Source organism: Callorhinus ursinus, unplaced genomic scaffold (genome assembly GCF_003265705.2).
Source record: "Callorhinus ursinus isolate GAN/ISIS: 27379988/994484 unplaced genomic scaffold, GSC_fseal_2.0 scaffold34, whole genome shotgun sequence".
NCBI lineage: Eukaryota > Metazoa > Chordata > Mammalia > Carnivora > Otariidae > Callorhinus > Callorhinus ursinus.
The window spans coordinates 2281706-2299478 of NW_027397096.1; the positions used below are offsets into that span (position 1 = coordinate 2281706).

The 17773-nt window shown below is 53.8% G+C and overlaps 1 protein-coding gene across 4 annotated transcripts in view; it reads right to left on the minus strand.

The window, feature by feature from the left end:
• The window catches only part of ABR (ABR activator of RhoGEF and GTPase), a 172003-nt gene that overhangs the window by 67813 nt on the left and 86417 nt on the right, over window positions 1-17773 (minus strand). For 3 of the 4 annotated variants that reach the window (XM_025851259.2, XM_025851261.2, XM_025851260.2), the window contains exon 3: window positions 976-1074. In XM_025851259.2, coding sequence (XP_025707044.1) covers window positions 976-1074 — 99 coding nt within the window. Of the gene's footprint in view, window positions 1-975; window positions 1075-9400; window positions 10123-17773 lie in introns of those variants that run through there. The other variant, XM_025851262.2, reaches the window with a different exon arrangement.

The window sequence follows — 17773 nt, forward strand, 5'->3', positions numbered from 1 at the left end:
CCCTGAGATCATGACCTGAGTCGAAATCAAGAGTCGGATGCTTAACCCACTGAGCCACCCGGGTGCTCCAAAGTATCTGCACATTTAGATAGTTATTCCTTGGGTAATAAACTCCAAGGTCTCTGGGACCCTGGGTGACAACATCTCACACCACAGCAAGTACATAAGTGTGTACTTTACAATTCTTGGAAGGATGAGTTTCTACTCATCTACATCTACATTTCTTATTCCCCATGTCTCAGGCTGCAAAACACCCAGGGGGAAGAACTTTACATTCCCTACTTACCCTGCATAAGATCTAGCCGCATCTAATGAGCACTTTCTTCAAAGGCAAAAACGCCTTACATCTGTGTAGTACTTTTGCCTAATATTAATAATATTTCCCTCCCAGTCTGAGTCTCCCAATGCCCCCCATCTTGGGAGGAAACTGAGGCACCTTCAAGAGGGCAGGGGCTGATCTAATGCCTCAGAGCCATGGTGTTTCTCAAACGACACAGGAACCCTTCCACCTCACATTTCCTGCCACGGGGCCTGGGGATGGCCACAGCTCACTACTCCTGGGAGGAGGAAGGACTGGGACCAGGGAATGACAGAGAAGACTCAGCTTCACTGACTGGTAGAGACTGCCCGGAGCACAGTGTGGAGGCGGAGGCTGGGCCCCCACCCGGACTCCCACCTGGACAGAGTACTGTCAATGATTAGTGATGCCTGTGCATGGTCACGGGCCATGGGAGTGTTCGCCATCTCCAACCCGGCTGTGCCTCTCCCGCCCTTCCCAGGGCAGGTCATGGAGGGCTGGGTCTGAGAGGCACAGGCCCCTTTCTGGCAATGACCCCGGCCCAATGCCAACTGGTCAGCAGGGCAGTGCAGATTCTGCCCACAGGGAAGGACTGGTCCAGGTCCCCTTTCTTCTCCAACTCCAAAGGGAGTTTTCGAGCGTGACACTGACCAGCAAGCCAGAGCATATATACTCACCAGCAGCAAGGCTTCCAGCTGGTTAATGTAGATCTCTTCGCTGGCCAGGAACCCCGAGAGAACCAGCTTCCTCATCTCCAGGCCTTTCCCTGCTTCCACCTGTAGGAAAGCAAACCAAGAGCCAACAGTTCATGAGAAAGGAGGCTAACATCCTGAGTGACCTGTTTTCTTGCCTTTTTCTTCCTCTTTCACTAACACTTTTGTAGGGAATAGAAGCCAAATATATTTATTATAATTTGGAAAATACAGAATAAAAAAAGGAAAAACACCCACATTTCTGCTGCTAACATATTGCTTTCTCTCCCACATTCTTTTTCCCACATTTCCTTATTTGTCGTCCATCCATCCACCTATTCCATCTTGTAATAGTGGGCAGGATAATAAGGGACCTGGCCTCACGTGTAGGGGCAGTTTAACGGGGGAATATAGACAAGGGAAATCAGAGGGACGCCTGGGTGGCTCAGTCATTTAAGCAGTGGACTCTTGATTTTAGCTCAGATCTTGATCTTGGGGTCGTGAGTTCAAGCCCAGAGTTGAGCTCCACGCTGGGTGTGGAGCCTACTAGAAAGAAAGAAAAGAAAGACAAGAAGAAAAGAGGAAGGAAAGAAAGAAAGAAAAGAAAGAAAAGAAGGGAAGGAAGGGAAGGAAGGGAAGGAAGGAAAGGAAGAAAGGAAGGAAGGAAGGAAGGAAGAAAGAAAGAAAGACAGACAGACAGACAATCACAGCCATGACTGAGGCAGGGCATGGTCACATGGGAGGACCGAACAGGGGCTGGAAGAAGTTCCTGGAGGAGCATAAACTGGGAAGAGGGATAGAGGATGAGATGAAGCGGCCATGGGAGCCCCATCTTGTGGGGGCTCTGGCTACACCCCTGGCTATATCTTTCTGTCCCCGAGGGCTCAACCCCACAACAGAAGGTGCTAGCTGTGGGGTCCTCAGCCCCACCCCTGTCCCCCCAGCATTTCCTGACTGCCTCACTGTGCAAGGCACATATCCTAACTGGCCTCCTCCCCACTGCAGAATTTCTTCTCCTCTATGGTGATCACGCCCCATTCAGCCTTGAAAAGTCCATCTTGCTAATCTCTTACAAGGACTGTGTTCCACCCCTCCCTTCTGCTGTGGGCCTTGGCTCTGCAGCCCGGATTCTTCTAACTGACCTCCACCTCTCTCTCCTCCCTTCACACCACACACCAGAGCCAGGTTAACCTTCTGAGAACACCACCTTACACCTGATGCTTATCAGGAACTGAATATCAATACTGTAAAACCTTGCCATTTCCAACGACATGCACGGATCTAGAGGGTGTAAAGCAAACTGGAATAAGGCCGTCGGAGAAAGACGAATACCGTACGATTTCACTCGTATGTGGAATTTAGGAAACAAAACAAACAAAGAGAAAGAGACAAACAGAAAACCAGACTCTCAACTATAGAGAACAAACGGATAGTGGCCAGAGGGGAGATGGGGGTGGGGGGCAGTGCAGTGGGTGAAGCGGATTAAGAGCACACTTTTCATGACTGAGTAACGTAGACAATTGTTGAATCACTATATCGTACACCTGAAACGAACAGAATTAGTTAACTACACTGGAATTAAAAAAAACAGAAACAAAAATATCAACACTGCAAAAAGTGATTATTTGGGGATTCAATTAGGTCATTCATTCATTTATTCGTTCAACAAATATTTACTAAACGCCCACCAGACTCTGTAGCTACACCAGGAAGCAAACATACAATAATCCCTACTCTTAGGTGGTTTATAATCTAGAGGAAAGACAGTAAAAACAAAAAACAAGTAAATGTAAATACATAACGATGCACTGTGATAGGGGGTCTGGCTTATTCTTGGCTTAAATAACCTTTGCTGGCTCCTAGCACCTCTCCCGACTGTGCTGACCTCCCCCTGCCCACCTCCCCTGCAGCCGGCAGATCTCTGGGTCTCCCCGACCTGCCGGGAGTGTTGGGGCCTCTGCACTTTGGTTCCTGCTACCTAAGATGCCTGCTCCCGCCCTGGCTCTTCTCTGCAGCACAGATCCTCCCGCCTGACGTGTGAGCTCTCTCGTGAACCGGCAGAGATTTGGGGGTGGGAGGGCGCTCTGAAGCAATGACATCACACTCCTCTGCACATCCCTAAAGGCCAGCACCACACAATACCCCCTGCACGTGGGCACCTGACATTCACTAAGCCTTGTAAGCTCTCTTCATGCGCCTTTAGCCCTCCTATACCTCACTGGGGTGGGTACTGTATTTCTCCTGTATGCAAATGGAAGCAAACAGGACTTGGAAGAGGGAAGGGAACCACAGAACCCTCTCTGGGCACCAGATGCATACCCTTACTTATTTAGCACAGGCTGGGAGGGTATATGAAGCTATCAGAAATTTCTGAAGTCCGGAGAAGAGTGGCTTCCCCCCAGCGGCACGACCTGCCCCACAGTGTTCCCAAAGCTTTCCCACCCTTCCCCAGGTGAGGGCCTGAATCCTTGGCCTTCCATCAGCAGCCCAGGTATCGGATCTGTGCCAGCCAAAGGCTGCTGCCCCGAGTGCCTGAAATGTTATCTGACCCTGTGATAGAAAAACAGTGTCCTGCCGAAGATGCCCACATCCCAGTGCCCCAAACCTATCAATACGTCACTTTGCATGGAAAAAGGGATTTTGCAGGTATGATTGAGCTAAGGATTTTTTGAGCTGAGAAATTCATGCTGTCCTCCACCTTGGCGTGAGCACAGAGCCCATGACAGTCCCTGGGTTATGTAATCTAATCATAAGGGACTTTATGAGGGGGTGGTAAGAGGGTCAGAGTCAGAAAAAGCAAGGTGACCAGAGAAGGAGAGCAGGGGGAGGGAAAAAGACTGCAAGGCTGGCTAGCTTTCAGGATCAGGATGGGGCCATGAGCCAAGGAGTACAGGGAGCCTCTAGAAGCTGGAAAAGGCCTGGGAATGGATTCTTGGCCCCAGAGCTTCCAGAAGGAATGCAGCCCTGCTGACCCTTTAAGACTTGCGTGTAGGAGAATAAATTTGTGTTTAAACCACGAAATGGGTGGTCACTTGTTTCGGCAGCATTAGGAAACCAGTGTGGACACTAAGCTTTGGGGAAGGACAACAGTCCTGTATCGACGGCTTCACAAGTACCAGGCGCTGTTCTAAGACCTTTCCAGGGATTAGCTCAGGCCCACCCCACACTCTGGAAGCTGTTGTCATTAACCCCCGAGCCACAGAGTGGAAACTCCCAGCTGCCTGGAGCTGTTGGCCTTTCAGGCAGGAAGCACACCCTTCAAGGGACAAGGTCGGAGCCTGGAGCAGGGCCGCCCCCCCACCCCACCCCACCCCACCCCCCTCCGCCACGCCAGACTTGAGGTGTCCTCCGTGCACGCCACAGCAGCCGGACCAATGGGAACTCGCCTTCCATGCTGGGGGCCAGTGTGCCCCTTTGGCACCCCACCCCCCTCCTGTTCCCTGCCAACAGAAGATTCACCTGAGGGCCTGGCAAACATCTTGTAAAGGAAGTCACTTGAGGGACTCTGTGAGCTTAAGTGGAGGGCTGGCTGGCCTAGGACCTGGATGAAGACCTGGTCACTGCCGCTCCCGCCACGCTGTCCCCCACCTTGGCGTGAGCACAGAGCCCATGACAGTCCCTGCGACAGCCCAGTTCAGCAAGACTCTCTCCTCAAGAAACTCCCACCTCAGAGCCCAATCTTTTTTTTTTTAAGATTTTTTTAAAATTTATTTATTTTGAGAGAGAGAATGAGATAGAGAGAGAGCATGAGAGGGGAGAGGGTCAGAGGGAGAAGCAGACTCCCCGCCGAGCAGGGAGCCCGATGTGGGACTCGATCCCGGGACTCCAGGATCATGACCCGAGCCGAAGGCAGTCGCCCAACCAACTGAGCCACCCAGGCGCCCTCAGAGTCCAATCTTGAAAGAGCTCCCCAAAAGTCAACAGTCACCCCCAAGAGTCCCACTCTGGGCTACTCTCCCTCCGAAGTTTTGGCTGGCATGGGGGCGGAGGTGGTAGAGAGCTTAAGCATGTGAAATTAAGTTCTGCTCATGTTATCAACAGGAGGCCTGTTCTTGGTTACCACCAAAAACCTCTTCTTTTTTTTTCTTTTTTTTTTTGCTTTCCTCATACCCCCATGTTCCTGGCTTAGAATTATCTGGAAATTCACAATTTTTTCTTCAATCCTGTGGGGCTATTCTTGTTTCATAAAACACCACAGCTGGACATTCATTCATTCATTCATTCTTTCAGCACTATGTGCCAGGTGCTGGGAATACAAATACAAAGGCGAAAGAGACGGTCTCTGCCCCCAGAGAGCCCTCCAGAGGTGGTGCCCATGTGCGAGAACCCTCGGGGCCAGTTCCCCGAAGAGTTCAGGGCCCCCACAGTGTGTGCCATACTGTCGGTCCCCCAACACAGGGAAGCTACCTTCTGAGTGACACTCAGACTGTCTCCACTTCCTCCCCAAGCGAGGCTCATGAAATGCAGCCCCTGTGGGCTGGTTCACTCCCAGAAGTTCACACAATCTGCTAGGCTGAAAGTCTGTCAGCTCGAGGCCCCCAAATCCAAGAGCTCAAGCCCCTCTGATAGGGACAGTACCTACAAGGTCAGGTTAGCTAGCTCTGGCCTGGTCTTCTACAGAGTGCAGAGGCTAAATATAACGCTTCTAAAGGCTTGGGCCTAGGCCAAACCAAGATCCGATCTGTCCAGGAATTGTGACCTCCTCCAAGACAATAGCGAGGACTGAACGGGCAGGGCCACCTGCTGTTCAGAGCCTTAGGCCAAGTGGATCTGCACCCGGCTCATGGGCCACGCCACTTTTCGGGGAGCACCCAGCAGAATCTGCACAGAGTAGATGCCACGGGGTCTAGGGGCTGTGCCCATGCCAAGCATCAGCGTCAGGACAGGTGGCCCCTCTCTGAACCAAGACAACGTGGGGACATCCAGCCATTCCTCCTCGTCCTAGCGCTAGGCACTGGGGAGCTCTCCTTCAGCTATTTCCTTAGCAGAATTTGGAGGGGGGGGACAAAGCCCACTCTTCCGGAGGCTGGATCCCTGTATTCCAGGCTCCCTGCTGTCTGAGGCTTTAGGAAGGTCCAGCAGTGTTTCCAAAGGTCAGGTGTTCATTATCCCACCTTTACAGTTTTGTCATTCATACCACCTACACTACTGTCTACTTAATATCGTTCTTTACAACTGACTTCTTAAAAAGCCCAGCCTCCCAAGCATTATATTCGAAATCATAAGATGTACAAGTCATATTTTTCCTAATATACATTTAAAATATAAGCCTATTAAAGTGCAAAAGAATATACCTAGGTGCCACTGATCTCAAATCATCCTAAGTGGGGCCCACACTCCGGAAAACACCCGGACACAGGTGGGGGACACAGGCGTGGCCATCACGGCCCCCACGTGCTGGGGGCCTAAGACACGGGCCGGTGAAACAAATGTGGGCGTTGCCGACTATCCACTGAAAACTGGCACAGAATAACACCTGATGGGCTAATCTGCATTACAAAAGGACTTTTATTACTGACAAAGGAGTTCCTTTAGATAGCAGCTTTTAGATAGCAAGGCCGCCTTCGTACCTTTAAATAGAATCGTACCTTTAAATAGAATCGTATGAAAGATTTTTGGAAAGCATACAACACTTCAAGGCCAGGAGGTGGTGTTGCTATCGGTATTAACGTGATTATTAGTTAATAGAGAATTAACTCCTCAAAAGGAAGTCTGGGTTGAAAGACAGAGCAAGCTCCAGCTCCAGCTCTGGAGGAAACCACTCTCCTATCCACCTCTGTCCCCCAGGAAGATGAAGCATCTCAGAAATTACACTGCAAGCAGGATTGATTGATTTATAGGACACATGCTCAGGGACACAGCCACTGTTGAAGGTAAGTACTCCTGAAGTAAAGTAATAGCCAAGAGAGAACTGCCTTGGGTTCCCACCAGCTGCCAAGAAGACGCTATCGTGCAAAACTGCCAAGACCATCCATAGCCCAGGACAGGAACGCACCCTCCAGAAGTGCCCCTTGACCCCGCACATGCATACACACACATGCTCACACGCACTTGCACCCGGTCCAGCTCTGACCCAGACAGAAGTGGTCTCTCCTCCGAAGTTCTTACCCTTTGATCGGAACCCTGAGGACTTTCTCATTCTATTCCTTTTATCTGTGCACTTGTCCCCTTGCCCTGAACTGTGAACTCTTTGTGAGAAAGTACCATGCCACCATGCCATGCTCATCCTGTCTCTTCCTCAGTGCCAGGCAGAGTGCTTTGACTAGAACACAACCTGACAGTGTTTGCTGAATGACTCAACGAGGTTCCTCCCCACCCCTCTGCAGCCACCCTGCTTGCCTGCTCCCTCTACAGCTGACCAAGCTTGGTAGAGAGTGAGGTCATCCTGGAGGTGTTCAGGATGAGACGAGGGGCCTGGAATTCGCCAACACTCAGGAAAGGCCCCTTCCCCCATGCTGCGACAAGTCCAGGAAAACTGAGGCGGCAAAGAGGGGAAGACTCCACCTAGGCGCTCACAGGGACCTGGGAGGATCAGGGTTTGTAGGTGTGATGTGTGCCTGGGCCCCCTCGGCATCGGTGTGCTCCCTCCTTGGAACACCTCTGAGTAGGAGAACAAGGCCGGGAACGCGGTACCCCCTTTGCAGGCTCCATGGAGCCTCGCTCACTCCACAAATTCACTGCACACCAGCCATGTCCCAAGCTCTGTGCAGTGTTTAGCAGTGACTACAACATGGCCCTTGCCCTGGAGGAAAACAGGGCATAATCGAGGAGGCAGACTGTCTAGAGTTCTGAGCAGACTGAAATACGAGCTAAGACCCAGGTATAAGCCAGAGTCTAGAGTAACGGTGGATCCATAAGGCAGCATATGAACAGGACCCCCTCTGTGCTGGGGAGGGGTTCTCAGAGAAGGCCCATTAGGGACCCCCTACACCTCCCATCCCACACACTACTTAGCTCCCAGCCGGTGCTCTTGGTTCATTACCAGACCTTTCCGCATCCTGTTCCTGGCGGGGAGGTTGCTTAGACCCTAACTACAGGGACCTTTGCAGGCTTAGTGGAGATGTGACTTAACCCCAGTGCTCTGAGCTAGCACCAGATGAGAGAACCAGGGGTGGGATGCTAGCCACTGCCAGCCTGCCAGCCTCCCATTACATCTCCTCTCTCCTCTGCACCCAGGCCCACAGCTAGAGCTCCACCCAGACGCCGCACATCAGCCAGCTCCTGTGGGTCTGTAGTCTGTTTTTCACCTCCATTAGCTCGCCCTCGGAACCACACTGTAGCATGGGTGTGGCAGGGCTGCGATCCCCATCTTACAGGAGGGACCAAGAGGCCCAGAGAGGCTCAGTGGCAGCCTCCTGCCCACAGCAATGCTCCGTGCACCACGCCCTCCGGGGTGCAGCCGGGCCCGGCAGGGAGGGGGGCACAGATGGACACTCTGCTAGGCAGCCTGGCTTACAGTCTGCAAACTCCCTGCCATACATTCCCACTGGCCTTCCCTTCTGGCCACAGAACAGAGAGGAGGTGAGCAAAAGGCTGAGGTTAGGGCTCTCAGGAGGGGGCCAACGACGTGAAAGCAAGGAAGAAGGAACGGTGCAGGGTGCCATGCCTCAGGCAGCATGGTCCCTGGGGAGGAGGCGAAGAGAAGAAAAGGGGATTGGTGCACATTCCTGCTCTGCCTTCAAGGCAACTCCTATGACAGGACAGGCGCATTGCTGGGGAGAGCGTTCACAGCCCCAGAGTGAGTGGGCTGGGGCCCAGCAGATGCTTCTTGCCTACACCCACCTTGGGAAAAGTGCCTACCCACCTGGCTCCTGCCTGGAAGCCAACTGTTATCATCCCCTTTTCAGCTGATCCAATTCTTTTCCTTCAAGGAAGCTCAGTGACCTCTGGCTGCCAATCTCTCCCCACGTTCTCTCGCCTTAGCCCAGACTGACAAGTCTCCTGGCGAGGAAGCGAGTGGCCCCTTTGGCCCGAACTTCCCAAGTGCACTTATCCTACTGTTGCCATGGAAACACTGAATTATGGCCTCCCGGTTTCAAGTCGGCCAGCTCCTCGGGGGCAGCAGGCTCACACCACTGCCGTGCCCACCAGGTGACTCATGTCACTGCCAGAGAAAGCCCCCGGCACAGCTGGCCTGGGGAAAACCAGCAGCCACTCGCGCCGAGGACAACTGGCCCAGGGGGAGGAGGCAGGCACTGCCCCTCTCCCCTAGGAGCAGCTGCCAGAGGGCTCGGCCCCTCGCACCCCCTCGCAGGCAGGCGCCCGCCCCTCGGGCCGGAGCGCGGTGCTTCCACCCAGCCGTGAGGTTTGTGCACAAACCAGCCATTTCTGCCCGCACACGGCTTGGGCAGTCAGAGCTGCTCGCCCTGCCCCTCCCCCGACAAGCATCCAGGGCGTGTCACATTCCCACCTTCACGGCCACCAAGAAGGGGGACCCTGAGCCGGGGCTGGTCGGGCTTCCCAGCTCGCACTCCTCCAGGAGAAACACATCTTCATCCTCCAGAACCTTGTCCAAAAAGCCTATAGCCTCCTCTTCCTCTTCCATGGCAGCCGGAGGCGCGGAGGGCAAACAGGAAGCGGGGTCCACGCAGCAGCAGCCGCCGTTGCCGCCGCCGCCGCCGCCCCGGAGAGAGGCAGGCGGGCAGGGAGGGGAAGAGCGTGCAGGGCAGGCCTAAACCAGCATGCTGGCCTCCCCGGAGTCAGTCCTGGCACCCGGCCACCGGCTCCCGATGAAAGGCTCCATTATGAACCTTTTCCTGCTGCCGCTTCCCGGCCCTCCCGCGCGCCGGGGCTGCGGGCCGCCTCGCGCGCGTCCCCAGCCAGGGAAAGGGGAAGCGGCGCTCCGGCCGCCCCGCCGCCGCCGCCGCCGCCGCCGCGAGCGCAGGGCTGTGACTGGAGGGACCGCGCGGCGCGCCGGCGGAGCAGGAGGAGGCGCCCCCGCCGGGGCCCTTCCTGCCGTGCGTGCCGGCCCGGGCGCAGGCGGGGCCCCGCGCTCCCCGGCCGCCGCTCCAGAGCTCCGGCCGGCCTCCCCGCCGCCCCGCCGCCGCCGCCGGCCCCACAGATCCCGCCCTTTCTGGGCTCGGAGGCTCGCGTTTGCTATTAATACGCAGGAAATGCACGACTTGACTTGCGAGGTGGAGCCGTTCCTTCTCTGCGGTCACCGGCCGGCGGCTGGCGGAGGCTTCTGGAGCGCGGAGGAGGGGCGAGGAGGCCGCAGACGGGCCGGGCGCGGGGGGAGGTCTGCTTCCCAGAGGCAGGCTTTATTTACGGCCCCTCGCCAGAGCCCGAGCAGGCAGGGGGAGGAGCGGAGAGCAGCTGCCCGCACGGCCTCTGGGAGGACCCGGCGAAGGACCGGGCAAACCTCGCTGTCACCTTGGGATGGCCACAAGCTGAGCCCCCTTCTCATCTCTGCCTCATGTTCTGACACCTTTGCGGAGGGGAGGCCAGGGCCTGGTGAGAAAACAGTTTCTATCACCACTGCGGCTGGGAGAACAAGGCTTTGTGCAAACGAGGCCTCAGCCGCCTCACCACAACAGAACCAAAAAGTGCCAGCCAGGCTTTGCAGCAGGCCCACCTTGGACGGCCGCGGGTGCCCCATCTCCTACTCACAGATGCTGCTGGGATGAGCACTCCCACCTCCTTGGGGCTCTTTTGCCTCAAGAGGGGCCTCGGCCCAGTGGAGCCCACCCCACGGCAGAGGGTGCGGATAACACACGGAGCCCTTCCCGGTCCCAGCCTGCTTCCCTTGGCTTCCTCAACGGCGGCAGAAGTCAAATCCACCCAGACAGAAAAGTCCACACTGTGGCTGTGTAGGCCCCAGCCAGAGAGGGGCATGCTCTTACTCTCCCAGGGGAGGAGGTCGGGGCAGCCCCTGGGAAAAGCTCCTCCACCACACAACACCTGGGGCAAAGGTTGCAGACTCCAGCAGCCACGAGGGTGCAGGTAGGCACGGGGGGGGGGGGGGGGGGAGGGAAAAAGCCACCACTCAGCTCCAGCTGATGGCTGCTGGGGCAGTGCGGGCATCAGGCTGCCCCATCTCAGATTGTCCTGAGACGTTGGCAATGTGGATTCTTAGCTGATCTCTCTCCATTTAAAAACGGTGGCAGATTAATGACATTAAAACAAAACGAAACATGGTGCAGTCTGAATGAAACACACCTGTGAACTGAATTAGGCCCACAGACCAGGTTGCTGCCTTCTTGCAGCTGGTTGTTTCTTTGAGGGAAGTTGGTGGGGGGCGGGGGTGGTGGTTTTCCCTGAATATCCCCTCTGTCCCATTTCCTCACTAGAACTGGCATCTTGGAATCCAATTCAGCATCACACACTACCAACGCACTACTTCCCTTTGTAGACCTGAATAATCAGGGCCACCACCTGGGTAGATCAAGTGGAAATTCAGGATTCTGGGTGCTGAGCCCTGAAGCTTCAGCCCCACTCAAGCCAACCCCCTCAATCTCCGACCAGCCCCTCAACAATGTCTCCAGCTAGGGATTCCCTTGAAATCTTCCTGATTCTTCTAGCTCACAATTCTCCCTCCTAAGTGTCTGCCTTCAGCTCAGGTCATGATCCCAGGATCCTGGGGCCGAGCCCTGCATCGAGCTCCCTGCTCAGCAAGAAGCCTGCTTCTCCCTTTCCCACTCCCCCTGCTTGTGTTCCTTCTCTTGTTTTGTCTCTGTCAGATAAATAAATAAAATCTTAAAAAAAAAAATAGAAGAAATGAGTTCCAAAGGAAGGTCAACTGTGCACCATCCTGGGTCCACCTAGTGTCATTGCCCCTCCTTTCCATTGGGCACCTCAACTGAGAACAGGGCCCCTGGCTGAGCCTCCAAGCTGGGTGGAGGGTTGAAGAGAGAGGAGGGAAATAAAGAAGAATGGAAATGGTTTATCCCAACCCCCCAAAAAAGTCTGTGCAAGCTTTGAGTTTGAGATGGGGCTCCTGCCATTCTGTTAGAGCAGAGAATCTGTCCTCACCGCTGACTCCCTGTCACCAAAGCTGAAATACAGACTGAGGGTTTTGGGGTAGGCTCTTGGGCCTCAGGGCTGACAGGGTTCCACAGAGGCACACCCCACCTTACACTCCGCCCCCTCCCTCAGTCCCTGGTTTTTCCCTGTCTGCCTGGGCTGGGTTATAAATAACCGGAGCACATCTGAAGGGCCCTTTCAGCCACAATTCCTCATTTGGTTTGGGCGGGTGAGGCTGCTCCCAGGGCTTGGGAACAACCGGGCCTGGCATTCCCCAGGGCACAACTGTGCCAGCCCAGGGCTCTCTGCCACCGTTTCTGTCTCCTACCCTGCAAGCTTCAAGTGCATGGCAAGGACTGCCCCCACTGGTCAGACAAGCGGGTGGAATGGGAGAAGGGCCTAAAAGCCCAAGGGTCCCTCCTATGTCCTTTCCCCAACCCAAGGGAGCATGAAGTACCCTTGGATGTCTCCTGGAGTATCCCCATCTTCATTCCCCACGCCCCTAACCGGCATAGCCAGATCAACACCTACTTCTTCCCCAAACCCTGAAACCTCTCAGAAGCTGCTCCCTAAACATCCAAGGCATCTCTGCTCCACCCCACCCTAGCTGGCTGGAAATTCCAGTGAGTAACTAGAATGCCCTTCCACCGCCATCGGGCACACAGACACCACTCCGAGGCCCTCCATCCTCCCCCTGGGGGGGGGGAAGTGACTCACAAGTCCCAGCAATGCTCCCTCCCTTTCCCCCACAAGTGCCCTGAGCCAGCCTTGGACCTGAGCTTCCTCTCTGCATCCTCCATACTCGGCTGCTTCAGCCTGGTTCCTGCTCCTCCTTCCAAAGAAGCAGCCTGCTCCAAAGGTCTTCAAACTGCCTTATTCCAAAGCCTCCCTCTCCTACTCCGCAGCCTCTGCTGTCTGGACTTTGTCAAAGCCCTCAGGTCCCATGAGCACGCCGGTGCTGCTCTCACCGCTCTGGCCCTTCTTTCTCCTGCCTCCTGTAAACTGGAGTCGCCCACTCAAGACCCCGGCCTCAGCCCGCTGCTCTCTACCCTTGACGGGCTCCTCCCTTCTGGCTTCCAGGCCAATGGCAGCCCGTCACCATGTGTAGCTCCAACACCTACTCAGCTCCAAGCATGACATCTCCACGGTCGGCTGGGTCTCCTCGCCTGGAAGTCCTGCCAACAGCCCCTCAACTCCACATATCCAGACCAAATGACCCCTTCCCTTCCCTAAGCCAGCTTCCCCTTCTGGCTTCATCCACTCCTGTTGGCAGGGCCACCATCTTGCGACTCTTCCTTCCCTCACGTCCCACATCCCTTTTACCGAGTCCCTTTGGTTCTTCCTTCTCTTCCTCTTGTAAAGCCACCACCCTAGCCAAAGTTTGCAACATCTCGCCCCCGCACAGTCGCGATCATGTTCCATTTTGAGTCCTGATGTTGCCTACCCATCTATCTGTTCGCTCGTTTGCTCCGTCATACCCAGAGGAGGCCTGGCATTACTAACACAAATCCGGGAGACCCAGCCATTAGAGTGCTCTCAACCGATAGGAAGTGAAGGACACAGGAACGAAAGAGACAGTGCCTCAGTGATCAACACAGTGGGAACATAGGACAAAGGCACTATCCCTGCCTCAGAGGAAAAGCTTCACAGGAGAGTGGCTTCTGAGCAGCAGCTGGAAAAGGGGAAGGGTTTGCCAGAAAGGAGAACTTCTGGTAAGCAAACACAGAGGCAGGACAGAATAGAAAAGGGGCAGGAGGTGAACTTGGAGAAGTAGGCTGGAACCACACTATAGAGGGTGAGGGGCACAGACTGAGCTTTTTTCTTTTCTTTTCTTTTCTTTTTTTCAAGGGAGGGAGGTGGGGAGGAGCAAAGGGAGAGGGAGAGAGAGAATCTTAAGCAGGCTCCACACCCAGCATGGAGCCAGACGTGGGGCTTGACCTCACAACCCTGAGATCATGACCTGAGCTGAAATCAAAAGTCAGACGCTTAACCGACTGAGATTTCTGACACTCTGAGTCACAGAACGTTCTCTGGAGGAGGCGACATCGAAACTCATGCCTAAAAATGTCCAGGGGTTAGCCCGCCAGTGGGGGCAGCGGGGGAGTGAGTGCACACTCACAAAGCCACCCACAGTTTCCTCTCCGCAAACCCAGTGGCCTCCCCTCACACTCATTCTCCATTCTCATTCTCTTAGCCACTAAATCAATAAGTATTTATTAACTGCCTACTGTGCACTGGGCATTCATAATGCAGGCACAAATGGGATACTATGTCTACCTCCATGGAGCTGACAGGCTTGGGGACAGACTGACCATTGTGAGCCAAGGCAGTGCCAGCAGTGAGGTACAATCTCAAAACTATGGGGCTGAGGTACAACTCTCCCAGAAAGGATAACATGGAAATAGCTATTGTGATTTTAAAGGTTCACACCCTCCAACCCAGCAACTCCACTTTAAGGGACTTTTTTCTGCAAAAACATTTCTACAAGGGCATTTCTACAAGATCTATGTACAAAGATATTCACTGCAGTGATGTTTATACCAGTGCAAGACTAGAAACAGTCCAAATGTCTAGCAGCAAGGGATGGTTAAGTGACTTATGGCACATTCGTAAAGTGAAATATGCATGCAGTTACAAAGAAATAAGAATGAGGTAGATCTTCACTTACTGATGTGCAAAATGTCCAAGACTTATTAAGTAAAATAAAGAAAGTGAATTGCATAACAGTACCAGTATGATTGAAGGAAAAAAAGCATATATCTAATATGTCACATGTAAAAATAAAGAGAAGTATACAACCAACTCTTAACAGAAGTTCTGTCTATAGGATGAGACTTTAGGACACTTTCACTTTCTACCTTACATATTTCTGTAAAGTGAGAATTTTCAGTGATGTAATCAGGGAAAATAAAGAAGTTAAAAAAAGAAGTGTGGCAAGTGCTAACGACTGGGAAAGTAGACTGAGCTCTGGGGGTACAAGTGCATGCAGCAAAGGGCGAATCATAGAAGGTTCTCTGGAGGAGGCGACATTGAAACTCATGCCTAAAAATGTCCAGGGGTTAGCCCGCCAGTGGGGGCAGCGGGGGAGGACAGACGGGACTGCGTGAGCACAAGGAAATGAGTTCAGTCTGGGTGGCGAATGTGCATTCAATCATTCAACCAACATTGACTGAGCATCTACTATGCGCCAGGCACAGTTCTAGGCACTAGAGTTTTCCATGAACAAACATTGGTTACAAAACTGACAAAGCTCCATCTTGTAGCTCACATTCTAGTTGAGAGGTTGGTAATGAGGCCGCAGAAGTAGGCAGGGATCAAGTGGTCAGATCAGGCAGGGCCTTGGCAGCATTGCTAAGGGTTGGATTTTACCACTAGGAGAAAGGGAAGGCACTGGAGGGTTTTAAGCAGGGAATGACGTGACCATTGTTTGATGGACATACCTCCCACTGACATCAGATTATTCTTTCTAAAACATTGCTCACTCTGTGCCCACAGGAAGTCACCAAGTCAGCCCAAACAAGGGCAGCGGGGCCCTTGGGGGTGACTCAACCAATCCAACTGTTGACAACAGTCTCTGCTGCTCACTTTCCCCTTAATGGGCCAGGTACCCTCTCACCTCCAGGCCTCATCCTGGGCTGGAAGCCTCTTCTCCCTCCTCTCTGACAATCCCTGGGCCTCTCAACTTTCTTGGCAAAAGCTGAAGCTCCACCTCCAGATTTGCTGGAGCTCAGGAGACTCTGGGCCAATAAGAACTCACCCCAAAGGGCAGTGCCAGGAGCAGGCAGAGTCTACTAAAGCCACAGACAGAATCAGATGCATCATCGTCCTGATAACTGTGCTCCTCCCTCCACCTTTCCTCTTCTGTTATAGAAGTCATTCCAAAAATCATATACAGAGTTTAATTACATAAAGCAAATGTTGGGTATCAGCCAGTACATGACACTAGTTATGCAGTAAAACAAATAAAAACAAAAAGAACTCCCCTAGATTCTGGATTCGATTCCTCACTCTGCCTCTTGCCACTTGTGTGACCCTGAGCAAGTGATTCAAACTTCCAGGACCTCAGTTTCCTCATCTGTAAAATGGGGTTATAGTACCAACTCCGGGGGTGCAGTGAGGACTAGTACCTGTAGGGCAGTGCCTGGCAAGTGTCAGCCCTTGTTAGGCACTAGCTATTCTCCTTTTCTTTGGCAGGGGTGTTGGGGTGTGGGGAGCACAGAAGTGGGGGGCCCTAGCTCACTCCCTGCTTCACCTCCCACCTCTTCTATTGAACCCAATGCCCAGGAGATCATTATCCTTTTCTCTAGCTTCCAGAGGTTTCCCCACATTCCAGAACTTACACAGCCCTCTTTATCTAGAATGTTCTTTCTGACCAGTCCCCAGGCAGAACACTACCCACTATTTGAGGCTGCCTCCCATGGACTCCCCTCCCTGGTTCCCCTACCTGAGGTCACAATGACTCCTCCCTTGGGATGCTGGACATCTCTGAAGGCTGTTGCACAGATGGCCTCGAAATAGAGTGTGTGTGTATGTGTTGGGGGGTTGGGGACAACCCCTGTGCATGCTAATTCCCTATAGCAGTTGGAACAATATCTTGTAAAAAGTGGGTACTCCGAAAATACTTAGTGAGTAGACGTGGAAGCTTACAGGGCAAGGCAAAGCATCTCCCAAGAAGATAAATCAAGGGGTTCAGATTGGATGGATGGTTCCTATGGAAAGTGGTCGTATGATGTGAGCTCCTAGGTCTGAAGGAAGCACAGTCCTACCAAAGGAAATCAGGCTGAGGAGGGAGGAAGGGTGAGTACCCACTAATGCCAAACGCAGTGGGACAAGTGTGGCTTTATCTCGATTTCCCAGCACTTCCCTCCTTCCTTAGCTCACAAACTCCTGGCAGTGGCTTGGTGTCTAGCAAGGTGGGCTTACGGGGAACACCCTCCCAGTGGGGCTCGGGGAGAAGGCAAGGCAGATTGTGGCCAAGTGAGAAATAGCCCAAGGCCAGTGTCACCTCCTTCCCAGCAGCTGGGCTCTCCTCTTTGTGCCTCTCTTCCCCCTAAATCCACCACAGTGGTGCCCCCCCACCACCAGGGGCCTTCACCAGGCAAGAATGCCACTGGGAGCTGAGCCACCGCTGCCAGGACCAGAGCTGGGGCCTTCCGGAGAATGGGGTTCACATCCCCGGAGAGATTCAAATTTCACTGCCACCTCGGGAGTGGGTCCTCTGTGTGGCTGGCATGAGGCGTTTTCAAGGGACTATGTCACTTGGTTCTTGCAGCAGTCCTTCCAGATAGGAGGCATTTATCCTCATTTACAGCTGAGGGTGCCAAGACCCTGCAAGTTGCCCAAAGCCACACAGCCAGAAAGAGGCAAAACAGAGGCATGAAGGCTCCTCTGCTCGGGAGAGGTAACAGATAACGGCCGCGATGCAGACCCTACCGCCTACCAGCTGCGGGACCCTGGGTAGGTGGTGTAACCTCTCCGCGCCTGAGTTTCCATAGCTGTGACACAGGGCAATCGTGGCGGCTTCCTCACAGGGTCATGGTGAGGGAAGTGAGCGAGTGTTTATAAAGTGCTGTAACAGCGCCCGCATTTAGTAAGTGCTATGAAAGTGTTTCTACGCGTTCTCTTCAGTTCTCTTTGTTCCTGCCACAGGGGCAGGGCAGGATGGTGAGGCATCTGGCGGCCCTCGAGACAGAAGCAACCAGTCCACAGCCCTGAGGGCGGACGGCTGGCCAGCACATCATCCATGCGAGGGAAAGCGCTAGGAGACGCACTAGTGGAGAAACTAGGCTCAGCGCAGGGATAAGCAGCTGCGGGGGGCGGA